A 26,900-nucleotide genomic window follows, 5' to 3' on the forward strand; every position below is an offset into this window, starting at 1 on the left:
AACCTCTCTCTGTCCCCTACACAATATTAGGCAGGTGGCTTTAATGTCATGGCTGATCAGTGTACGTGTGCTTAAATTAATTAATATAATGAACACCATGCATCATTATTTTGACTTATTTTACTTTGTTAAATTTGTGTAGTATGAGCATGACTGTTATTTTAATAGTGACTGTGAGCAAACAAATACGGAAAGCACATTGTGGCAAAGGTTACAAACCAGACCAAACTAGAAGAGGTTACGTTACACAACTGTTTATTCAATGTTCTCCTTTTAGATAATCACAGAAAGCTTTTACATTATAGGATGAATGTTAGGATGGATAGTTGCTGAGGTGAGTGACGATAGTAAATTCACCATCACAGCAATAGAAAATAATCTTGGAAAGATATATAAAAAAACAAAACAAAACGGAAATCCATTTTATGTAGTGCATCCAAAGTCAGTGAGGGTTTGAGCCAGTCCACTGATGCCGATGTATTTGTCTTTGTATGCAGAAGTTTGACCTTCCTCCCTTGTGGGCCAGTATTCAATCCACGTCTGCTCACCCAAGATGTACTGCAGCCTGACAACAACAAACGATACAAATGAGGGTCTGATCACACAGATAACGTCATTAAAATGCATGTCTGAAAACTACAGGGATTTGTGTTTTCTCTCTTCTATACACCAAATTCAGCCCATGACGACTTTGTTCATTAGCTGATGAGTTAACATACTTTTCGTCTATCCTCGGTAGGTCAACACTTCGGCCCATGATGAGGTAGCTCTTGCCTTCCTCGAATCCAAAAGACTCTCTGCAGTTAGCATGACCCATGAAGCTCCTCACTTTTTCACGTACATCTGGATCAGAACCTGTAGAGTAAACCCCCAAACACATGAATTTGTCTGGTAACACTTAATCTTCCCGGAACTTCACTTGGACGTAGACATAGACAGACAATTAAAATAAACAAACAAAAAAACCCCTCAATATTATAAAGGATTAAAAATGTTTGTCCAAATTTACACACACACATATATACATATTGTGCGACGCACAAGAAACCAAGATCGCTCCTCCCATGACTGTCGCTGTGGTGCTGAAGCTACAGCTCCGCTTCAGCGCTATCAATGTTTTGGACAGCCGGAGAGCGTGTGGCAACGGGGCGGGGCCACCGACACATACACGGCTGCTGAATGGCGGACGGCATGGGAAAATTCCACCATCCAGCAGGCAACGGGAGAGTATAAAAGGGTCGATACTCCGCTCGCAAGGGAGAGGAGGCTCTCAAGGTATCTGTGATAACTGTTGTTGTGTGTTTTACAGCCATACCGCCCTCTGACCACACTCGCGGCTTCTCCTGACGGTAAGACGGGATCCCCGTTACTCGGGAAACCCCCAGCACACCCTAGGCAACCCCGCCGCGACGAAACACTTCACCTCACACCCCCACGTCCACACACATGCACACCCACACTCTCTCACAACCTGTTTCACAAAATAAAATCAATCAGTTATCGCAGTTCTTCCTGCTTGGTGATTAATCGGTAATTGTCGTTCTGCAGCATACACTAGGCGGCAAAAATGTGATGATGTGCATCGTGGAAATGTGCAGTTCACATTGTGGAAATCAGCATTCTACTGATTAGGTATGGAATGCATTTGCACTGTTTGAATGCCAGAGGCCCCAATCTGCACAACCCATAGAGTTAAAATATACAGAGAGCACACTGGTCACGTAATCGCGTTCTTTTGTGGAGAGCCTACGAGATCTGCATTTATGAAGTCTGATAGCCTGATAGCTCTGGTTTGCAAGAACCAACATGCATTATACGTTATATGGTTCAAGGACCCTGTTATAACGGTTTAAAAGAATTCTTCAGAAGCTTTCAAACAACGACAAGGGACGAGTAAAGCGGACATTTTAGCCAACTTTGGAGCTCTATTTCTGCCACGGAGCTCAATATGTTTCCCAGGTTAGAATAATTTTTTTTTTTATTATTAATTTGTCTTCATTCAAATTTTGTTCGGACTGTAATATTCTAAATAAGTGAAGTGAATAAAAATCATGAAGCCAGAATTGTGAATCAAATCAAATGATGACACGGAGTGTATCGGTACACACCTAACATGCACACGCAAGTACGAATAAATTCAGCAGTTCCAAACATTTGTTTGACTTTATGCAAACACTTACACACAACTTCACTAAAACATTTTAGAAATGAGGCCCAATGTTGTGGAATGTCTGTGAAACAAGGTAGTTCCTGGTATCTCATACTATACATCAGCTGGATCATGTCGTTCCAACACCAGCCTCTCATTGCACTGTGTATCGTATACACATCATTAAAAGCAAGCAGAACCCCGACCTTGGTTTAATACATACTTATTGTGAGTGAAGCGATATTTAAGATTACATTTACTGTGAAGTGTTGTCATTCAGATTAATAGTAAAACATACCTTCTTTCAGGACCTCTTCAATCTTCATTTCATAGAAATCCGTGTTTGGGTTATGGTCCACTCCCAATACTTTGACTTTATAAACTGCAAAATACATGCATTAAAACAGCAGCATTGTTTATATATATATATATATATATATATATATATATATATATATATATATATATATATATATATATATATATATATAATACATCATTATATAGATTATAGATTATAGCACTACATGAGTGAGGAATGTGTGCCGGCAGCATGTTTGTTTGTGTCTGAATCTGGTATATATGTAGTTCAGTGTTCACCGTAATCCATGTCGGCTTCACAAGCTTTTTTCTCCCGGTCTTGCTCATTAATTTTCTGTTTCTTCTGAATACTGCAGTTTTCTGTTTCAGGAAATATAGAACATTTCTCTCTTACACACAAATATGTAAAAAAAGCACACCTTTTTCTCTTGTATAATATGTGCATTTAGATACTGGAATCAGATCAAATTTAATATATATATATATATATATATATATATATATATATATATATATATACACTGTCACGACAGACCGACAGCCGCTGCACAAGAAACTAAATCCCACCACTGCCACGGTGGTGCTGAAGAGACAGCCCCGCTTCAGCACCACCAATGTTTCGGACAGCCGGAGAGCACTTGGCAGCGGGGCGGAACCGCCGACACACCCTCGGCCGATGAATGGCGCACGGCACGGGAGAATTCCGCCATCCAGTAGATGGGGAGAGTATAAAAGGCCGCTGTTCTGCTCGAAAAGAGAGAGCCCTCTCACAGTACATGTGCGTGTGGCTTCATGTCTGTTATCAGTGCTATCGCATTGCGTGTGTTGTTACTAATCGGCGTTGTGTGTGTTTTTTTTCTTCCAGACGATTCATACCCGAGCGAAGACTCCGCCCCCTGGCTGCAAACGCGGCGTTGCCTGACGGCCGAGAGGAACCCCCGTCGCTCAGGAAAGCCCCGACGTGACTCCAGGAACCCCGCAGATAACTGAACCCCTCACCACACGATTTCACACCCACACGCAAGCACACATGCACACACTCGCATTCACTCACACCCTCCAGAATCCTGAATAAAGATCCTACTCGACAACACTAAAACCGCCTCCCGTGTGTCTGTGCTCCACCCACTGCTGGCTAGTTTCCCTACTATATTTTATATATATATATATATATATATATATATATATATATATATATATATATATATATATATATATATATATATATAATTAATAATTTAATAAAAGTTTAATAATTTCTCCAGAATTCCAGATATATTATTACAGACTCCATTAGATTTTATTGATTGTATTCGTCAGCTGTAAACACGTGTACCTTCAGCACACTGGCACAGATCCTGCTGGTCACTGCACAATCTGTTCAGGGCTCCATCTTTCTTTACAGGATGGTAGAACTTCACACAACGTTCCCCTACAAAGATCACAAGGGTTCATGTGGGTGTGGGTGTGGTTGGGTGTGTGGGTGTATGTGTATGGGTGTGCGCACACCGTTTACCTGGAGAGTAATACTCGTACACACTGACAGCCGCAGGTTGAAGCAAAGCTACACTGGTTATCTTGTGCACTCTGAAAGCAATCCTGTCTGGCACGGTGTGCGATACCTGACAAGAAAGCAAATCAGCTTCAACAGAGCAGTGTTAACCACCATTTTAATACTTCAAATATTAAAAAAAAACCTGTTAAATGTACCTTATCTATGTAAATAATGAGGGAGCCTCGTTCTGAAAGCTGCTTGTCCATCTCAAACTTCTGTATGTATTTGTCCCTCCCACTGGTTAGCTGATATTAAAAAGTGTAAAAACATTGTCAGACACTGCCTTCTGTGAAAATATTTCTAATGCTTATTGTACAGAAATTATTCTCACAAGGCCAGAACTATCTGTAAGTATCTGGCAGATTTCAGCTTACATCCGTAAGATCTTTTTCATCCACCACAAATCCTGTCAGCAAGCCGATATCCAGAATGGTCATAGTGGCATCTCGGTTCAGATCCTTAAAGCTGGATCGACGTATTAAAAAGGAAGAAAGGTTCATTCTGAAAATCTGCAATTAACTGTTTAATATTAATACGTTTGAATTTCTTCATAACAGAACTGAATTAAGAATCAAAATGAAAAATAAGCTAATAATTGCATAGATCTACATGCCCTTTGTTTTGAAATAATACTCACAGAACGTCAATGATGACCTCGTAACTTTCTAGGGCATCTGGATACGATACTGAGAGATAAATATTAGAGCAGACAAACATTATAGCAGGGATATTTAAAATATCTCAATAACAAAAATAGTTGATGGAAATGAGTCGAAAGCAGGGATTAAACATGCGGTAACCCTCACCCAATCGTTCTCTTTTCAATTCAACTTTAAGATCATACTTTGTGCAGTCGCTCTTCTTTTCTATGGGTCTAGCATAATAAAGTGTCACTACCTATAAAAAAAGAGGAATTCTTTTTTTTTGGAATAAATACAAATACAAAAACAAAGGACGTTGTAGTCCCTTTGTAGTTTGTATTTCCATGAATACTCACTTTGAGAACTCCAGCACCAGTTCCCTTAGCAGTAATATTAAACTCTTGCTTCAGCTGAACCTGTAAAAGATATTTTTCAACAATGAGATCCCGTATCTGCTTTATAAGCTCTTTGTGGTCCATGGCTTTTCCAGTTGGATGTTACCAAGAAGATGTCAGGAAAATCCTACTGGAAGAACCGGACTTTATTTGGGGGTAATCAGTCACTTTAATTGATGGCAGGTGTACACTAGTTTAACATGAGTTTGAATGTTTTTGGCTCATTCTGAACACTGTCACAGTCCCAGTATTAAAAGGGCGCACACACTTAACGAGAAATGTTTTAGGGGGAAAAAATAAAAACTTCCAATACTCAGCTTTCATGTTTGTCACTTAATTTTTATATGTTGCAATTTCACAATAAAGGTGAAAATGATTCGCACGTGTTTTAACTTAGTTTCTATTTTTCTTTTTTACATCACAAAAAACCTGCCATTTTAACCAGGGTGTGTAGACTTTATATCCACTGCGTTACCAAGGTTTCTGTATTATCAAATTTTTATGACTGTTTGTTCAACATGCACATCACAGTCATATCACAGAGTATCTGAGAGCAAAACCTTCATCCTTTAGCAAGAGCTAGTCTTTACTTTAGCATGCTAACATTAGACAGTTAGCTAGATAGAATTGCTTGTTTTGGACTTTATTGTGAGCACCATGCTTATGAAATGCTTTTTAAGAATATATTTTAGAACAGTAAAACAATAGAACTAGTTTTCTTTGGACGGAAAATAACCTTGTCTGAACGTGTGAGATGTGCATTGTTCCTGGTGAAAGTCCATCTGATGGCACGTGTTCGTCCACTCACGCTCACTTCCACATCCAAGTCTGCATTCTGACCAGCCCTTACTTGCTTATAGTACTCAGCCACTGCTTGGAACACAATGATGGTTGCCTAGGTGTCATGTAAAAGCAGAGATACTTCAGTACAATCTCAGATTGAATTAACTTTGTCAACTCTTTTTAACTGAAAGAATTTGATTTACATTTATAATGACCAAAGGATGTTAGTAAAATCAATTCTTTTAAAAAAAACAAAAAACAACAATGTTTATACACTGGACCGAATTTTGAAAATTAAATCGTTACTTTCACTTTCTTCTACATCGAAGGTGACATGCATAACCCCAGTAATGTTACAGATCCAGACAGAAAATATAGAGTATTACTTCAAAGACGCCTTCGATTTTAAGCAAACAAACCAAATAAGCCAGCTGTCCAGCATGTTCAGTCAAATTAATAAAGGAAAGAAAAACAGAAAACCTACCTGGGTGGTGCCATGACCCCCATATGGACTACTCTGCCTATTGAGCCAATTAACAGCTTTTCCTGCTGCATCAAACTCCTTTGCTTTTACTAGAGCCAGCACAGCATATGCTGTTGCCTCCAGGGAGAAGTGATGTCCTCCAGAAACTTGCCAGTATGCACCGTCTGTGCACAAGATATACAAAGAAATGAAAAAGCGCTTCCTAGAGGGTTGAATTCATTTGAATTTAAGCGATCCTGACCTTCAGAGGAGAACTGCAGCAGGCGATCTCTGTTAAAATTGCCAGCATTGGCCAAGGCATAGGAAGTTATAGCAACTGCATACTGATTGGTCAAAGAGGGGAGCCTACGTTCCAAATATGCAATGGCTTTCTTGGAAGACTCTGGAAGACTCTAAATGACAGAAAGAAAGAGCAGAATTATACAAAAGCTGGGGTACATGTTTGATCATTTTCACCTATTACATATGCAGATATAAGTTGACATACTCCGACTAATTTGCCACAAAGATGGTTTGCTTCTTGCAGGGCAATCAGGACGAACGCTGTCAGAGAGGCGTCAGCATCATTACCTCGTACACCACCCTGGAATCGCACAGAAAAGTCTTTAGAGGTAAACCAGACTTCACAGAAATAGTAGATTTGAGGTTAATTTTAGATGTCACTAACGTCAGATGGAAAATAAATCTAAGCTCAACTTACAACCATCGAGCCTGAAAGCACTGGAGCACTTTCTTTAAACTCGCCGTCTGGCATCTGTGCATTTAGAATCAACCACTTGATGGAACCGCAGAGAACATTTTCATCTATGCTAATGAGGTCACTGGCCAGAGAAAAGACTTTGACCACATATGCTGTCAACCTTTACCACAGAGAAGGCAAGTGGTCAAAATATGACCTAGGATTGAATGATGTGTCAAAATTGATAAAGTACGCAAAATTGGATTGGTCTCTTACCATGTGCTGCTAGGTCTAGCTAGCCATGCAGCGTAAGAACCATCAGGTTTACGGAATGTAAGTTCTCGTGCATATCCTAAGAGAGGGAGAGAAAGAAGGATCATTTTCTTAGTCTTACCAGTTCCAAACTTTCAACCATTTTATTAAAAGCACCTCAAAAAACTCTTAAACTAAAGGCACCAACACTTTAGTAGATCTAAGCTGTGGATCCAGACAATACTGACACACTCTGGGCACACTCTTAAACACTATCTACCCAATAAAATAAAGCTAGACCCCTATCTTCTAGCATGGTCCAGTGGCTCAGCAGGTAGCATTAATGCCTCACAGGTCCAGGATGTAATTTTCTATAGCTTATGGTCAACTCATTGTCCTGTTAGGGCACGTACTGTACCAGAGAGAATTGTGCAATTAAAAAAAAGACAGGAGAAATATTTCTGAGACAAATTTTGCTAAGCAGAGCTGGACTGGAGGAGGAAGAGGAAGAGAGGAAGAGGAAGGGACGAGGTCTATACAGCTCTTTAATTCAGGGAAGGCAATTTCATAAGAAAAGCCTCCAGCTTGTCTCCGAGATTTTTTTTCAGCTTGCTGCTCTGGTTGTTTGCAGCTCTGGTGAAACTTTACACCATAGGATAACTCGTGAAATATGACAGATAAAGAGAAATGCTTCATGAGCAAAATGGCGTGTTACTGTGTGTTATACTTTTTATCTGTCACATTTGTGTCCTTACTAAACCTTATATAAACCTATATAAACCTTAGAAATTTGCCGTATAGTGTTTGGGAAGTGTTTGCTGTATAGTGTTTTCTCACCTGTCTGTATGTGCTGGATAGCCTCACTACGTCGTTGCACGCCAACTCCTTCCCACTGCTTGGTGTTATCCAAGTAGTGTGTGGCAATAACAGGCAATGTCATATAGATCATGGTTTGCTCGCCACAGCCATGGGGCTGTACGATTAGTTTCCCCATGAAGTTTCCACTTATGGCTTGCTCGATTGTCTGACTCACCTCCTGACCTGCAGGTAAATATATGAATAGTAAGATGGTTGTTAAGGTGGATAAGCAGGTAATCACTGTTGTGGTTAACATTATTATGTATTAAACTGTCTACCAATGGCCTTACAAGGAAAGAAGGTAAAATACAAAAGGATACAGTTACAAAATGATCATGGGTGTTGGACTATGAGTGTTTGGTGAGAACAGGTGGAAACGGGAGAAAGGAGAAGAGAATTGAGATTTGGAGAACCTATCACTTGACCCCCTCTTTCTACCATTGTTTTATAATTAGTAGTTTTTTCTTTAGGTGGGGGGTTGGGGGGTGTATCTCAGGGACGACACAGCCCCCCCAAAAAAGAAAAATTTTTAAAAAATAAATAAATAAAAATCTGATGGGCCAGACCAGGTGTCGTCTCAAGGATTACATTTGATAGGATTTTTTAAATTGTCAAACATGAATTCGGAATTCGATGGAGTAGGACGTGAAGTTGGAGACTCCTGCTGATTTCGATTAAAATTGTAATTAATTTGCTCTTTTCGGTCATACATTATATTTTGACTTATTCTACTCTGTTTCCTTGTTTGCAATTTTAACTTTGTGGTAAGTTAAAATGTGTGGAAAGAACACGAAAACCCGTGGTAGCATTCAGACACGACTGAGGCCCAGTGTGCGCGCCGCGAGCGAGCCTCCTTCTCCCCCTGAATCCACATTGCCGAGCGGTGACCCTGACTTCACCGCACTCAGGCTTGAGTTTCTGGCTTTACTGAGGAAGGACATCGCCGATATTTTTAAAAAGGAGCTCCAGAAGCTCCAGGAGACTCTCGGGGGTGCACTGTCTACTATCCAGCTTGACCTGCAGGCCGTGAAGGCACAGCTGGCGAGTGATAAAGTCGTTACCGAGGCTACCATGTCAACACTGAAAGGTACTGTTGGGGAAATGGAGCACGCGCTCTCCGGTTGCACCAATGACATAGTTCATATGAAGACTACTATCGAGTCACTCACTGCGACTGTGACTCAATTAGAGAATAAATGTGAGGATTTGGAGTCGGGGTCACGGCGCAATAACGTTAGGATAGTGGGAGTTCCAGAGGGCGCTGACACCTGTACAACTGCTGCTGTAGCGGCCTTGTTAAAAGAAACGTTTGGTCTGGAGAAGGAGCCGGTTTTGGACCGGTCCCACCGAACCCTTCAGCCGAAGCCCAAGCCTGGTGAATGACCATGAGCTATTGTGTGCGGATTCCACTATCACAGTGACTGTGTTGATATTTTACGCCGTGCGAGAGAGCTCCAACGGATTAAAGTGAGGGATTTGACCATCTCCGTTTTCCCTGACTACATAGCCAAGACAGTCCGGGCCCGGGCTGCATTTAACGAGGTTCGGCGTCAACTTCGTGGTATTGAGGGCGCTCGCTATGGAATACTTCACCCAGATCGGCTTTGCATTACATATAACGGTGTTCAGAAGGACTTTATTTCAGCGGAGTAAGCAGGAAACTATGTTAAACTCTTGATATTGGGGTGAACTGCATCACCTACACAGCGGAGTCTTTTTCGCTCTTCTATTATTTTTATTTTTTGCACTCGGCCTTCCAGCTCTACAGAATTTGGATTTTTATTGAAGATATTGTCGTTGCATTACTCCACCTAGATTTTGTGGACTTACTCCTCTTAAAATGTACTTCAGTATTAATGTGCTTCTCTGTTTCGATGCTCTGACCGGGTTAGAGTTTCTGTGTATTTAATTTTATTAGTGTTATCTCCTGGGCTTTACGTGCTACACTTTTATATTATTTGTTACAAGTCTTTAAAAGGTAAGGACATTACATTTATTATTGTGTGCAGACTGTTTATCAGACTTGGTAATTTTGTTGGTTAGTTCAGCTTACTCTCCGAGTTGTTTTCACATTGTGGACAACGTTCGGTTTTTGTAAGATACACTGCTGTCTCATTTGTTTATGGAGACTTTGGGTGTGTGGGTGTTTGGAGGATTGTGAGAGTAAGCAGAACATGCCAATGCTTTGAAGGATGTAATGTTATTTAATTGCGAATCTGTTTTTAGAGGATTTAAACCTAAAATGGTGAACAAATTATATTATAGAATTCAGGCAATTTTACTAGGGTTATCTCATACAGTGTAGCAAGTAATAATCTGGTAAGACCTTTGTAATACCACAGTCTTAAAGAGAAGCAAATTAGTAAATGAATCACATGTAAATGAATCATACGCAAATGAATCACATGAAAATGAAATCACTTGAATATGAATCTCATGAATATGAATCTCATGAAAATGAATCACATGTAAATGAATCATACATAAATGAATCACATGTAAATGAATCACATGTAAATGAACAATATGAAAATGAATAAATAAATTAAAGACAAATTGTCAAACATAACTAGTCTACTTGCACAATAGGTGGCAGTACACACACTTAAGTTGGTATTACAAAAAAAAGAAGAGTATGACTCAATTAATATATTCGTGTGCTGATCATATGATCACGTTTGTCATGATGAAACTGTACCATTACCAAAACGGGAATCATCTGCACTTTTGAAGAGCCCCTGGTCGACCCCCATAATGGTCCAGTTTCATGGCAAGCTTTTTAGGCACATTGTCCACTCATTCCATTGTCTGTTGCTAGTGCTTTAGAAGACTAATAATTAACCACACACACAAAGTTCTGAATTCCTTTCTAGCATGCACATTGCCCCAACCAGTCTAACAAAGGTACTAATGTATCCTCTGCTCTTTACCTGGCCCTGATACATCTGGACAAGAAAGACATTTACACGAGAATGCTGATCAGTGACTTCAGCCTGATTTTAAAGTCCATCCAACTAACATTTTTTCAAGTAGTCAGCATGGTCTACCGAACCTCCAGTACTACTCTCCTGGACCTGTATTGGTCCATACTGGCTTATATTGATATGTTGTGTTTCTTCTTACCAGCCACAGTGATGTAAGTTTGTGCAGGAGTGTTTGGAACTTGTCCATTTGGTACATCAGTCATCAAATGCAGAAATTGAACACCACCTTTTATTTAAAAAAAACACAGAAAGAACAAGGGAAATAGAATGAAATAGAAACTTATTTATGCACCTAAAAATGGAAAACCTGTATGTGCAGAATAAATGTTTTTTTCTTTTGTAGGTATAAAACACAGAAAATCTCACCAGGTACTCGAGAAGGATTTAGTTCCAAATTTTGTTCTGGGAGTTCAGTTAGGACACCTTCAGACTGAGCAAGTACAAAAAAATATTTCAGATCTTATGTTTATGGACCTTATCTTAATCTAAGCATTGCATTTCATTTCATTTAACACGGTATGTTAACAAATGTTTGTGAAGACTTGCACAACATCTATAAGAATGTTCATGCATTCCTTTGTTTGTTTTTTTCAGCTACATATAATTCTTTAAAATGCAACCCACATCCTGTTAAGGGTTTTTACTAATGCTGTATGGGAAAAAAATGTATATATAATCTGCTGATACTCACCACAACCTTCAGTTTTTTCCTTACTCCATCATGAAGTGTTGCAGTTGCAGCCTGCACCTCTATATCGTGGAGCCCTATTTCCATGGGAATAATCACATATGGGATGGCTCTTGTGGACTTGGGGTCAATGTTAACTGTGAGACGGTATTTGCTCTTTTTGCTGGCTGCGCTGCAAACATGCTCCGTCTCAAAGAATTCCACACGTACCTGGTGGGCACAGGAAGTCAGACAGATGTCCTCAGCATCAGGACAAAGCAGGGATTACGGTAACCTATTGTGAAGCAGGCATGAGTGTGAGTAGTGAAGTGGACTAAGTGGCTGAACTGAAACATTTCATTCGTATGTCTTCAGTAAACGGTTTCAGCCGGTCAGGGTGGCAGTGGATCCAGAGTCTGTCTCAGGTGCACTGGGGGCATGAGCAGAACTAGACCCTGAATATGATGCTAATCCATCACAATGCACTGTGAACATATGAATGCAATTTAGCATAGCCAATCAACCTGCTGGGCATGTTATTGTGAGGTAGGAAGAAACAAGAGGACCTGCATACCACCACACTGTTGTTGTGAACTGAACCATAAGTTTAATGTAGAATTGCAAATGCTAGAAAAAAATACCTTCTGTTTCTTATTGGAGAAGTTATAAAGAATAGCCTTGATTTCTAGTTGTTCATTGCGTACTGCCGAGTAAGGCAACTTGAGATCTATGAAGAAGTCTTTTGCCACTGTTATTTCATAGGGATCAGCCACACAGATTCCTATATGGAAAGAGAAATGTGTGTTTTAATAATTTTTCTATCATATGCCTGTCCTTGCAGGTGTTTATTTTGGATTTTTAGACATATCACTGTTTACATCAGGATATTTTAGATATGCGAAGCAGATGTGGCACTGACCATGGGTCTTAGACAGACTGATGGCTAGGACTTGCCAAGTAGTAATAGAGTCTTTTAGATAGTTTGTGCTCAATGTGAGGCTTGTTGAATCACTAGAGTAAAAAGGAAAAAGCAGATCAGATCAGTACTACCGTTAACCTCCAGAATGATATACTAACAGAAATATTGGATTATTGCATTTACCATGGTAAGTTTCCTGCACAGGCTGGCAAGTCTATGTCGTCCCACAGCCAGCTCTCAGGGAACTGTGTTCGGGTAACAATTTCATCAGAACTTATGTAGTCATCATCATCATCTTCACCTGGACACAATTATATTTCTAATCATGCCTTGGACTAGTGGCAAACATTCACATGTCAACTTGGTAGGCTTAAAATATCGATATATTTGCAATATTTGTGGAGCAGTGAAGCAAGCATGGCACTGTTGCATGAAAGTCTTTCCCCTCATTTTGCAGCCAACTTAAGTAAAGTAAATTATATATATATATATATATATATATATATATATATATATATATATATATATATATATATATATAATTATTATTATTATTAATAGTAAAATTATTGTTATTTTTATTATTATCATTATTATTATGATAATTTGTCTTTAGAGACAAGTTTTTTTTCTGCCACACTTAATGGTAACTTAAAGGTTTATAGGGGTCCATACACCACATAATTACAAAGGATGCTTGGACCCCACAGATCACCCCTTTAAGCTATATTTATTATTATTTTCTCTGTGTGTGTAAACACTGTGGAAATAAAATAAACAAATAAATAAATAAATAAAGGTAAAGCTATGTAAAAAGTTTGTGCGAACAGGTGTAACCATTTATAATGTTTATTTTCCATGCAGTTGACCAAATAAGATGATTTTCTTACAGGCACAGATGTAATAAGGACTATGGCTACACTATGTCTCTGTCTTCTTTGACTCTGTATTAAAGTACTGGACAACCATGTTAGCGACCACATTTATCCAAGCAAAACATGGAACTGGACAAGGAAGTTAGTTAATGGGGTGGCTGTGGATCAGGTGGTAGAGCGGGTTGTCCTCTAATCGTAGGGTTGGAGGTTCGATTCCCAGCCCACATGATTCCACATACCGAAGTGTCCTTGGGCAAGAACCCCAAGTTGGTCCCGATGGCAAGTTAACGCCTTGCAAGTTACTGCCTTACAGCTCTGCTACCATTGGTATGTGTGTGTGTGTATGTGTGAATGGGTGAATGAGACACAGTGTATAGCGCTTTGGATAAAAGCTCTATATAAGTGCGCCATTTACCATTAATGAAGCAATCGTTTGAATTAAGTGGCTTCAAAAAAACAACATTGCAATGATCAGTTTTTTGTAAAGCTCACATTTAGTTAAATTTGAAATACAGTTTTTAATATATATATATATATATATATATATATATATATATATATATATATATATATATATATTTTTTTTTTTTTAAAACCTTTCACAATTCAAACAAAAATAAAGCACAAAATGGGTTCTTACTGCGAGCCAGATGCAACAATTCTTCCTGGTTATCCCTGTGTTTTTGGATCTCTGTACAGCAGTCCAGGAAGGCCTGGACACACTCGGAACCATCCAAAATGTATGTAGCTCTCCGATCACATGAGTAGCCCAACCGGTTCGGCCTCAGTCCGTCACCACAGCATTTCTTCTGTTCGCCGGTATATTTACCAACTTAAGAAAAAGGTTATAATTGAAGATCTTCATGAGAAATTTGTGGCTAAATTAACAATTATACAAATTGGTGAATAAAAAGTCCAGCTTCTTACTCAGTGTTTGGGTGATCTGTAGTAGAGTCACAGCTCTCCGTTTTCTCTTTGGTGGGGCGGGACACGCAGGATCTATTAAAAAAAAGGAAAATTCTTACAGTATATAGCTTTTATCTGAAGTCTTACCCTACAGTTTTTCCCCGTAACTTTTCTGTACATCTTTAATATGTTAATATCAGTTATATAACAGTATTGTTGAATTCTGGATGATTCTCTGACTGTTGAGAAGGTGTTAATTAATTTTCCTTAACAGCAGCTCTGAGTGTAGTGCAGTTGCGAATCAAAAGGTTTGCATTAACGTGCTTGTTCTAATGCATTATTGTGTATGTAATAAAAACTCATTCACAGGGGCTTGCCAGATATAATTTTAAAACATACACTATATGGCCAAAGATTCGTGGACCCCCGACCATCACACCATATGTGCATTTTTGAGCATCCCTTTCCAGAATTATCCCCCCTTTGCTGTTATAATAACCATCACTCTTCTGGGAAGGCTTTCTACCAGATTTAGAAACATGGCTGTGGGAATTTGTGATCTCTCAGATTACCACAAGAGCATTATGTTCAGTGGGGTTGAGGTCATTTCTCTGTGCAGGACACTCGAGTTCTTCCACTCTGACCTTAACACACCATGTTTTCATGGAGCTCGCTTTGTTTACAGGGGCATTGCCATGCTGGAACAATTTTGGGCCTCATAGTGAAGGGAAATTGTAATGCTACAGCATACAAAGACATTCTATACAATTCACTTGGAACATTGTGTCAACAGATTGGGGAAGAACCACATATGGTTTGATACCACATATGGGTGAATTTTTCATTGAGGAGGTATTTAACATTGAGCGTTTAACAGTCAGAGGTAAAGCTGGACCAGGATCGTCTTCAGGACAGAGGAGTTTGCGGTTTCTTTGTAACACGGCAAGCTATGTTGTGTTTTGTTTGTTTGTTTGTTTTATTCTTCAATAGAATAAAGAGATGCTGTTGAGGGAACAACTGTTTGCAGCTGCTATAACACAGGTGATAACAGGATCTAACATGTTTCACAGATGTTCCACAACAATAATTGTAACTGCAAATGGATAAAAAGTATACTAGGTGGTTCTTTAATAAATGGAATAATTAGAATAGTTGGGAAATCGCTGTGGTATAAGCAGAAAGAAACACTTAGAGACAGGCTTGTAGCAAAATAATCAACTTTGTGGTGGTAAAAGTAACTGCTTCATCACACCACTTGCTGATGATTACTTATCCATTACAACAACAGTGTTTTATTTATTACTTTAAAAATGTCTGCTTTACCTGTTCTTATATTGGTACCTCCTGCTTTATCAGACTGAAACAGCAGACCTGCATCATAGAAAACACCCATATCATTTGTACCACTGCCTGCTGTACAGCCAGTATCATGCTTCTCAATGATGTCCCAGACCTATTGGGGGAAATAGACAAGAATATTACACAAAAGAAAGAATGTTACTGTAAATATGTGCAGTATATTTTCTCTGAGAAAATTAGATCAGCTGAGTCCCAGCACCAATCTGTGCAACACTGTTTTGCACATCTTGTGCCATTGACTGATTCCTGAGTAATCCGAACATAAAACTAAAAGATACAAGACGTACTCAGAGAATTAAAAACCTCTGCCAGGTATTTCTTACCTTGGTCTGTGTGAGTCTGTTCTTGTTGAGGACAAAGACAGCCTTATCCACTGCTACCAGACCAACCTTGGCACTTGGATCTCCAGTAACTATGAGATGAAACTCATCACCAGGCTCAAATACCTTCTTGACATTTAAACTCTCCTTTACATCCAGCTTGAGCTACATTACATAAGATTAGAAAAAAGAAAAGAAAAGAGAGAAACTAAATATTCATTAGCTGGCCCACCGGCCAAAACGAAGCTCCAATGGGCTATATTCCATTTAGTCACATCATATTCCCTACAGTCCATTACATTTTTATTCTACAGTCTATTATATTTTGTTAAGTCTACTGTATTTGATTATTTTTACTACATTCTCTTTTTATTAAGTGTGTATATCCTTAGTCCTTGTGGGACGAGTAACTAAGGAAACATCACATGTATGTAATATGTATGTGACAAATAAAGAACCTTGAACCTTGAACTGACTGTAGCAGATTGCCTACCGTTCCCATGCATGTGTCCTTCACGTCGACCCAGACCGAGTCCGACACGACCTCAGAAGATCCTATGTGGTAATATGCCACCACTCGAAATGAGGGAACCAGGTCCTTGGTGACGGGTAGAGACAGAGTCACTAGTGACTGCCCTTGTCTCTTAAACCTCTCCGCTCTCACAATCTGTCCTTTACTAAGGATCTGACACAAACAGAAGCAACAGAGCTTTATTTATCTATCTATCTATCTATCTATCTATCTATTTATTTATTTATTTTAAACATTATTTTCTTTAGTTATTAAAGTTAGGTTTTAGGGTTTGGTATAGGCTTAGCATTCTTATTACTGTAATACACAAGCCAGTAGAACTACCTCACAGTATCACCAAGATATTTAAAACAATGTGTATGTAAGAGATACCAACCAGATAAGTGAAATCTTGAGTTTGGGCACTACTTTTGAAGTTTAGATTGATGTTTATCTGATCATTGATTTTCAGTTCTGCAGTGTCGATGCTTATATGTAGGTAATTGTTGGAGTTTCCTTTGGTGGTGTAAGCCTGGGCAGTCATCTTGTTTTCTGCTTGTCTTTCATCTGGTATGCCTGGGGCTGTGGTTCTTGCCTGGTTATACAACAAAATGAAAATTTCTAGTATCATTCAGTGGTTTTAAAAATGTACCCTCTGCTGAAAAATTCCTCTTGATCCAGCAACCAGCTTCCAAAACACCGTCCAAATAACACTACAGTAAAGCAAACATTTATTTATTTATTGATCAGTTTAGTCGAGTAATAAGGAAGCTGGAAAATATCTTAGCTACTGGCCTGTTATTTTATTTTAAGCTGGGACTGGATGTAAATATTATGCTTCCTTATAATTCCTATTGCTGTGGAGTTCATTTTATTTATAAATGTTCACATTTGTCAAAACCAAATAGGTCCTTAAACCCTCTTTTACATGACTTACGGTGATTTGTAGAGTCTTGTCTTCTCCCTGGGTGTTCACTATAACCTTGGCCATGCCGTTACTCTTGGTTCGACCCCTCACATCACCGGGCTTGACCAACACTTCCACATTTTCAGCCGGTGACTGGTCAGGATTAGTCACATAAACCTTTTCAAATCCAGATCAGACATACAATGTGTAATAATTGTTTTTTAATGAGATTAAAATGCTGCATATCACTCAAAAGGACTGAATTTTCGATCATGGACATTTATGAAATTTAACATGAGCAACATACCGATGCTAATCATTTATGTTAATTATCTAGAGCTCCAGCAAATTATTACTTTTTTTTTTTTTTAGCCAGTTGTAACATTGTAAGGAGCTGTAAAGATATATATGTTTAAGAGAGCATGGTTAAATGCTGTATATATGTTATGGGGAAAGAAAATGTTTTATACCGTGACATCGAAAGACATTCCAGGGTGGAAGAATTTTGGGGTTCTCTTGAACTGGATGGTGTAGGGTGATGTCACAATTTGAATGCCCCCTTTCTCTGCTTCAACCATTTCGCTACCTGAAATATCGTTAAAGTTAAATGACAGCCGAAAGATGGCATTATGCAGTCCCTCCAGGATTTCGCAATTTTGTGATCACAGAAATTAATGCAAAAATCAAGGAAACTCTTCAGTATTTGGAGGAGCTTGCAATTGTTCAAAATGAACACCGATTTCCCACAGATTTGGGCCAAGACACGTCATGTGATGTCATCACAATGTGCATTCAGCCAAAGCCGTCTTCGATTCAGATGAGTACAGCTAAAATGTCTCATTTACCAACAAACATCACTAAATTAGGACTAAATTGTTTTGTGCGAGTGCAATTTCACAAAATTCCACAAAAAAGCACAAAAATCTCAGCAAATTGCATCGCAAACTTGGAAAAAAAAGCTGCAGCAAAATCAAGCGTTTTTGGCAACAACAATCACAAAAAGACTCAGTGAAATCATGTATGGACTGATTATGTAATGTGTGAATGTAGATCTCACTCAAACACACACACTCACACACACACACACACACAAACACACACACTGCTGGGGTCTTACCGGTCTCAGTTAAAACACTGACTGAAATGTACAAAGAGTCTCCGACCAGGTCAACGATATTTGGGAAGGAATCCTGGATCATCTCTTTAGTGAGCACTGCACGTCCCTCTCCTTTCCTGATCTATATGCAGCATAAAATACTACACATAAGTAGTGTAACTGAATATGAATACATTATTCAGAAAGAACAGATAATGTGTTTTAAGCAGACACAAATACAGATATGAATAGTTGGTGCACTATTTGTAGGGGTTTTTTTATGATTTTGTTTTTTCATTATTATTATTTATTTATTTATTTATTTTTTAAAAATAAGGATTGTCAACAGGGTCACAGGGCACCTGGTTGATACCAGAGGTGTACATAAGAACTGGGATCCTGTAGGACACAACACAAAAGTTGCAAAGGCAGGAGTTTAAAAAAATATATAATTATGTCAGATATGAAGCTCACGGGACCGAAACAGACAATGTAACAGAGTCACAGTGGTCTAAACTAGGCTACTATTTTGTTTACATTTTGATAGAAAATAGAACCAAGCAAATTAATTTAAAAAAAATTGTGGGCATTATACAAAACAAAAACAAACAAACAAAAAAACCTGGTTAATAGGATTAATGGACAGAGTCGTATGGACATCTCAAGTTAAGTCCAATTATGAACTGGAGTGAAGTAGCTGAGGCAGAGGAACTGTCAGGTCATTATTTACCTACCGATGTCATAATGTGAAACATCAGAAGTCTCTGGAACTTACCGGTTGCCTTTGTAAAGAGGCAGGCAAGGGGTGCTTAGAGTCATCCTTCTTAACTCCAAACACAACAAACGCAACACCATCCACATCTCTTCCAAACAGGTACCTTAAATACCATATAATTCACAAACGTTACATCATACACATAGCAGGCCCAGGTAAAAAAGAAATAATAATAATAATAAAAATAAAATAAATATATAAATATATAATCCATTTAAGGCATTATACAGTGAGGGAAAAAAGTATTTGATCCCCTGCTGATTTTGTACGTTTGCCCACTGACAAAGAAATGATCAGTCTATAATTTTAATGGTAGTTGTATTTGAACAGTGAGAGACAGAATAACAACAAAAAAATCCAGAAAAACGCATGTCAAAAATTTTATAAATTAATTTGCATTTTAATGAGGGAAAAAAGTATTTGACCCCCTCTCAATCAGAAAGATTTCTGGCTCCCAGGTGTCTTTTATACAGGTAACGAGCTGAGATTAGGAGCACACTCTTACAGGGAGTGCTCCTAATATCAGTTTGTTACCTGTATAAAAGACACCTGTCCACAGAAGCAATCAATCAGTCATATTCCAAACTCTCCACCATGGCCAAGACCAAAGAGCTCTCCAAGGATGTCAGGGACAAGATTGTAGACCTACACAAGTCTGGAATGGGCTACAAGACCATTGCCAAGCAGCTTGGTGAGAAGGGGACAACAGTTGGTGCGATTATTCGGAAATGGAAGAAGCACAAAAGAACTGTCAATCTCCCTCGGCCTGGGGCTCCATGCAAGATCTCACCTCGTGGAGTTGCATTGATCATGAGAACAGTGAGGAATCAGTCCAGAACTACACGGGAGGATCTTGTCAATGATCTCAAGCCAGCTGGGACCATAGTCACCAAGAAAACAATTGGTAACACACTACGCCGTGAAGGACTGAAATCCTGCAGCGCGCGCAAGGTCCGCTGCTCAAGAAAACACATATACATGCCCGTCTGAAGTTTGCCAGTGAACATCTGAATGATTCAGAGGACAACTGGGTGAAAGCGTTGAGGTCAGATGAGACCAAAATGGAGCTCTTTGGCATCAACTCAACTCGCCGTGTTTGGAGGAGGAGGAATGCTGCCTATGACCCCTGGAACACCATCCCCACCATCAAACATGGAGGTGGAAACATTATGCTTTGGGGTTTTTTTTCTGCTAAGGGGACAGGACAACTTCACCGCATCAAAGGGACGATGGACGGGGCCATGTACCGTCAAATCTTGGGTGAAAACCTCCTTCCCTCAGACAGGGCATTGAAAATGGGTCGTGGATGGATATTCCAGCATGACAATGACCCAAAACACATGGCCAAGGCAACAAAGGAGTGGCTCAAGAAGAAGCACATTAAGGTCCTGGAGTGACCTAGGCAGTCTCCAGACCTTAATCCCATAGAAAATCTGTGGAGAGAGCTGAAGGTTCGAGTTGCCAAACGTCAGCCTTGAAACCTTAATGATTTGGAGAAGATCTGCAAAGAGGAGTGGGACAAAATCCCTCCTGAGATGTGTGCAAACCTGGTGGCCAACTACAAGAAACGTCTGACCTCTGTGATTGCCAACAATGGTTTTTAAACCAAGTACTAAGTCATTTTTTGCAGAGGGGTCAAATACTTATTTCCCTCATTAAAATGCAAATCAATTTATAACATTTTTGATGTGCGTTTTTCTGGATTTTTTTGTTGTTATTCTGTCTCTCACTGTTCAAATAAATCTACCATTAAAATTATAGACTGATCATTTCTTTGTCAGTGGGTAAACATACAAAATCAGCAGGGGATCAAATACTTTTTTCCCTCACTGTACATCCATATAGGCATTATTCCACAGTGCTGGTGAATCCAATTAGTTTGTTTATTTTTTGGACAGGTACAAACAAATATAAAATCCGCACAAGTGGGATTAAAAACCAATGTTGATTCATTTTCTATAACAGCAGCTCTGACAGTAGCGCAGCTGTATTTCACAGGTTTATTTTACTGTGCTTGTTCTAATACCTTATTGTTTCTATGTTTTTTTTAAAGAAGAAAATAATCAACTTCTGGTAACTGTAACATTAACTCTGCTTCATCGCACCACTCGGTCTCACAGTATTGTACTGTAACAGCAACAGGGTGGTTTATTCCTTTATTTATTTTAGGCACTCACTACAACTGGACTTTTGAAATTATTTTCATGTATAGTAATGGATTACGTTCTACTTACTTGGCAGTTATGTCCACTCGAAGGTCCGGATCATCCACATAGAAAAAAGACTTGGATGATTTTAACGCTACTTCAAAGCTCGGTAGCACTGCAAAGTGAAAAGCAGCATTTTACCACACACACGTAGAAGTACCAAAAATATAGGGTTGTTTTTTTAGTCTAATTATAATCTGTACCATATTCTTTAACTTCAAATTCAGCAGTGAAGTTCTTCTGTGGGGTGTTTTTATACCGCGTTACTACAGACCATATTCCAGGTCTTAAAAAAAAAAAAAAAAGCAAGAGAGAGAGAGAGAGTGAGAGATAGAGAGAGAGAGAGAGAGAGAGAGAGAGAGAGAGAGAGAGAGAGGAGGGGGGAGTGAGAGAGAGAGAGAGATACTCAGAGAGAGAGAGGTGGGGGGGGAGTGAGAGAGAGAGAGAGAGAGAGAGAGAATTTCTATTTAAAACTTATAGATCACATTAATAGTCTCTCTAAGTATGACAATATGTAATGACTGTTCATGTCAGAAACATTAATGCAGTGGACTCACTTGGCAATTTCGGGGATGCTGTATGACCCTTTTATGGTCCCTTGCTTAGGAAAGATTGTTTCCCTGTTAATTGTGATGCCTTGAGAATTCTTGGAGGGAAAAAAAGGAAAACATTTGTGATTCAGGACAAGTGGACTTTTAAAATCGGTCAAGATGCCAACGATATCTCAAAAATAAAAGAAGATTTCTTCATCGTTCTTTCAGTAAATACATAATGGATGGATAAGAGGAGCAGAAAATCAGAAGAGATTTTATTTTAGCTCACGATTAGAAACTCTTGAGTGGGAAAAAAGTCCCAGCTGAGATGTTTGAGCACTTACTAGGATTTCTACATAGATTCCTCCAGTCTGGTCAGTGGGCTTCAGATCAGGAGTCAGAGAGAAGGTTCGGTAACGAACTGGAACAAAGACCATTCATTTCCTTTGTTTACACATTTAATTCATTAATATTAATTCCAGCAGCCATGCTGAACATGATTTAAAAAAAAAAATACTGACCATGATAAATGCATAAATAAATTAATAGAAATGTATTTAAATTTAAACAAAAATTCTATCTATCTATCTATCTATCTATCTATCCATCCATCCATCCATCCATCATCTATCTATCTATCTATCTATCTATCTATCTATCTCTGTTTTATGTTGGTTCCCTCTGATTTCATGTTCTCGGACTGCATTCTGCATCACTGCTTTCATTTTTGGCCACATGACAGTCTGTGTAATATTTCATCAGCGAGTTCAGACTGTTGTACCTTCTGTTCCAGGTGTGTAGATGCTCTTGTCTGTCTGAACGAATATGTAACCAGACTGGAAGGAGACCAGGGCCACTTTCTCGAGCAAGCCTGAAGGAAACTGAGCCTGCAGGAGCACGTACTGCTTCTCCAGTGGGTCATCGCTAAAGAAGTTCTTATTGTCAGGAATCTGAACCACAGCAAAACGATGCACTTCATTTTAGTGTTCATTAACTATAAAAATATAATCAGTTACTCCACAGCCTCTGAATTCGCCAAATCTCATTATTAAGGTAATCATTTATATAATTACTTTTTTTGATAAATGAATGATTATTTATTCAATACGATTATTTATACGTTTCATATTGTTAGTAATTAATATAATTTATGTTATTTATGGTCGAGTTCTTATACATAACTGAATGCTTACTTGAATTAAATGGGTTAATGTCATATCACAAAAAAACAGTGACTACATTTCCCATCCTGCACTGCGGCCTACAAACATGGCCACCATGGACCACAATTCCCAGAACATTCTTTCATTTTAGCCACACACATCTGCTCCCAATCTCACACACAATCACAGCACATATAAAAGAGACTCATGAAACTGTGTGTTCTGGGAATTGCGGTCCATGGCTGCCTTGTTTTTAGGCGCAGTGCAGGTTGGGAAATGTAGTCACTGGTTTGCTGTTAGATGACACTTAAATACAAAACTCAATAACTAAATAAAAACTAATACATTGGCTGAAATGTTCAGGAATAAAAAATCTTCATACCTGCAAAAAATAAAATAATTATTGTATAAATTCGAGCAATATGCCTAATATTTAAATATTTGGATTATGTTTAGAAATTAAATGTGAATATAGCATTTCATTTTGATAATAAATATCATAATAAAATAAAAGTAAAATAAAAATAAAATAAAAGATAAAGGGGTCAGTGGCTGCAAAAAAGAACCTCTTCGTGAACTCCTGGTTTAAAATACAGCTAAGTTCATGTTTTACACTATTCAATTTTCCACTCCTGGAAAATAAAACATCTCTTATTTATTTATTTATTTATTTATTTATTTGTTTGTTTGTTTGTTTGTTTGTTGAAATGCCCAGACATGCTTGGATACTGTATGTTTTGTCCTGCAATCTCGGAGAACCCACCACTATGTTTACAACAGCCTGGAAGTTGTTAGCAGCATTGAGGATGACAGATTCAGATGTCAGTTCTGTATTTCCCTGTGGGTGGTTCTTCACGATGATCTTCACTTGGAGGTCATTTCCACTATAATCCTGCGCCTCCACAAACACTCTCTCAGGGGTGCCAATCCGCAGCAGGTTTGGTGCCAGCAAGACGTTGCTGTCACGACAAAGAGGAAAACGTTTTTAGATTAAAATGTGCCATTTGGGGTGATTCCATCCGCGTTCAGGTCTCACAGATATTCCTCGACAAAAAACGTAACGTAAAGTAGACGCAAAAGCTGTATTTCTACACAGGTCAATTTCCTTCACATCAGCCGATGTTGCTGTTTCACTGTAAACGTTAATAAAACCTCCTGAGAGGGTGCAACAGAGCGTTCACCCTTTCATCAGGAGATTGGGAGTCTGAATTCTGATGATGATACAGCCATCTGAATCGACAGAGCAACTCTGGGTGGGAGGGGCCTACGTTCTCTTGCCTGTCAATCACAGCAACACTAGCTCCTGAGCTCATGTATGCAGAAGAGGGTGGATAGCGCTTTCCTCTGAATGTGTAACACAGCACGAGCAACAGGTCAACCCTCCCCATTTGGTAGCTATAGTATAATCGGGGTGGAGAGGTAGCTAATGGGTGCGAACTGGCAGGTGACTAAACTGGGGAGAAAATGTGTGTGTGTGTGTGTGTGTGTGTGTGTGTGTAGGGGGGCTACAAAATCTACACTTAGCACTTAGAAAACAGATTTTTTTTGTCAGTGCACTTTAATTAAAAAAAACTTTACCTTCAACTAGAACCATTTACATTTACATTTATTCATTTAGCAGATGCTTTTATCCAAAGTGAGGAAATACAAGCAAATACTTTAATAATATCAAATTATTTTGGGATAAATGTGAGTGAAAAGAATGCAAATGTACATTTCAACATGTTATGGTCTGTGCTCACGTAAAGACACCTGACATCATGTGAACAATATGATCACGTGTGAAAAATACAATCACAGGCACTATATGTGGAAAAAATTAATAAAGTGGGAATAATGTAGAAAATACAAAACATGTGAAAAAAATAATAACAGTTGCTGCACTGCTAATTTACTGTGTGTGTGTGTGTGTGTGTGTGTGCGCGCGCGTGTGCGCGTGCGTGTGTGTGTACTCACAGTGGGTCACATAGTGTGAGCAGGGGGAAGGAGAGAAGCGTAGCCGTCAGCCACACCAGGTCCACATGCATGCTGCCTGCTGCTCCTGGCTCAGTCTGAGGAACTGTGTGTGTGCTATCGAGAAGTACCGCAGCTTTTATACACAGGAACCTCAAACACACCAACTACAGCAGACCTCTCCCTCTCCACCTGTTCACTGGGATTATGAAACACCGGCATTAGGGGGAGTCGGTGCTGGAGCGGGGTGCAGGGGTGTTTCAACAGAATGGAAAAAAACAAACTTCAGAGATAAGACCATTCCTGACATTTACTCCTCACTGCTTATGCTCTAAATTATATTGTGCAATAGTTTAAACACACACACACACACACACACACACACACACACACATCACGCACACACACATACACACACAAATATGCTGACTTGTAAGAAGACCTACATGCTGATGGCAGCTAACATTTATACTTTTAAAGAGAAAACTTCCCCAAATTTTATTCAATATTTCTAAATATAATTACAGATTACAGGGAAGATTTCCTCATCTTATATCAAATATTATTGTTTCTAAACTATAAACTATTTATTAATGTAGTATTTTATTATATATATATATATATATATATATATATATATATATATATATATATATATATATATATATATATGTGTGTGTGTGTGTGTGTGTATTCTGTTTGTATGTTAAATTTATAGAACATTTTTTTTATAGTTGTTAAAAATAAATTTATTTTTCTGTTTGTAAAATATTTATTAAAGCTGTCTTTTCTGTAAATATATTTGCCTGTAATGTTAAAAAAAAAAAAAACAATTTAGTCGTGTTGGTGTTGTCTGTTATTTATTTATTGCATTTTTAAATCATTTTAGATCAGACTGTGATACAGACCATTACCCACGTTTGTTCATATTTTAGGGAGGACTGTACCAACCGTTCCTGGGCCTGAGGGATCTTCCTGCACTGACTACATTTTAGCACTCTGATCAATTACAGGTTCACTGCTGCTGCAGTCTCTTATTGTAAACAATATTTGTGTGTGTGTATGTGTGTGTGTGTGTGTGAGAGAGAGAGAGAGAAAGAGAGAGAGAGTAAATATTTATGTATTATATTACACGTGAAGGGTTAATTGAGCAGAGTTACCGTAAATCAGCTGATTTGCAGCCATCTTGTGTCAATTTAACCTTTGATCATTTGGACCTCCCCACTAGGAGTCTGTTATTGATTTTAATGCGGTCAGCAAATTAAAACTTTTTCTAATGATTTGAAATTGTGTTGAAGATGAAGATTTCCACCGTGCACAAGCATTTTAGCACACTGATCAATTACAGGTTCACTGCTGCTGCAGTCTCATATTATAAACAATATTTGTGTGTGTGTGTGTGAGAGAGAGAGACAGACAGACAGACAGACAGACAGACAGACAGAGAGAGAGACAGAGAGAGAGACAGACAGAGAGTGACACAGAGAGAGAGAGAGAGAGACAGACAGAGAGACAGTCAGACAGACAGACAAAGATACAGAGAGAAGAGTGAAATAGAGAGAGACAGATAGACAGAGAGAGAGACAGAGAGAGAGAGAGAGAGAGAGA

General features: G+C 38.7%; 1 protein-coding gene across 1 annotated transcript; it reads right to left on the bottom strand.

Annotated features, from left to right (window-relative positions):
- Nucleotides 1–238: 238 nt before the first annotated feature.
- On the bottom strand, nt 239–25,401 carry LOC128602412 (complement C3). Its single transcript, XM_053616187.1, has 41 exons — nt 25,296–25,401; nt 24,103–24,298; nt 22,958–23,126; nt 22,521–22,597; nt 22,201–22,289; nt 21,847–21,929; nt 21,671–21,758; nt 19,437–19,539; nt 18,683–18,803; nt 18,036–18,151; nt 17,596–17,742; nt 17,056–17,253; nt 16,641–16,832; nt 16,151–16,312; nt 15,792–15,921; nt 14,490–14,561; nt 14,203–14,394; nt 12,871–12,988; nt 12,688–12,779; nt 12,410–12,549; nt 11,793–11,999; nt 11,468–11,531; nt 11,241–11,327; nt 8,097–8,300; nt 7,284–7,359; nt 7,029–7,188; nt 6,816–6,911; nt 6,570–6,720; nt 6,329–6,492; nt 5,798–5,956; nt 5,023–5,082; nt 4,832–4,922; nt 4,663–4,711; nt 4,400–4,490; nt 4,181–4,270; nt 3,987–4,092; nt 3,807–3,902; nt 2,750–2,830; nt 2,448–2,531; nt 720–855; nt 239–565 (listed from the first exon to the last, which is right to left on the bottom strand). Exons 1-41 carry the CDS (start codon nt 25,364–25,366, stop codon nt 424–426), a joined length of 4,950 nt encoding a protein of 1,649 aa, XP_053472162.1. The 5' UTR covers nt 25,367–25,401; the 3' UTR covers nt 239–423.
- Between the last annotated feature and the right edge of the window lie 1,499 nt (nt 25,402–26,900).

This window comes from Ictalurus furcatus, chromosome 26, assembly GCF_023375685.1.
Source record: "Ictalurus furcatus strain D&B chromosome 26, Billie_1.0, whole genome shotgun sequence".
Classification (NCBI taxonomy): Eukaryota; Metazoa; Chordata; class Actinopteri; order Siluriformes; family Ictaluridae; genus Ictalurus; species Ictalurus furcatus.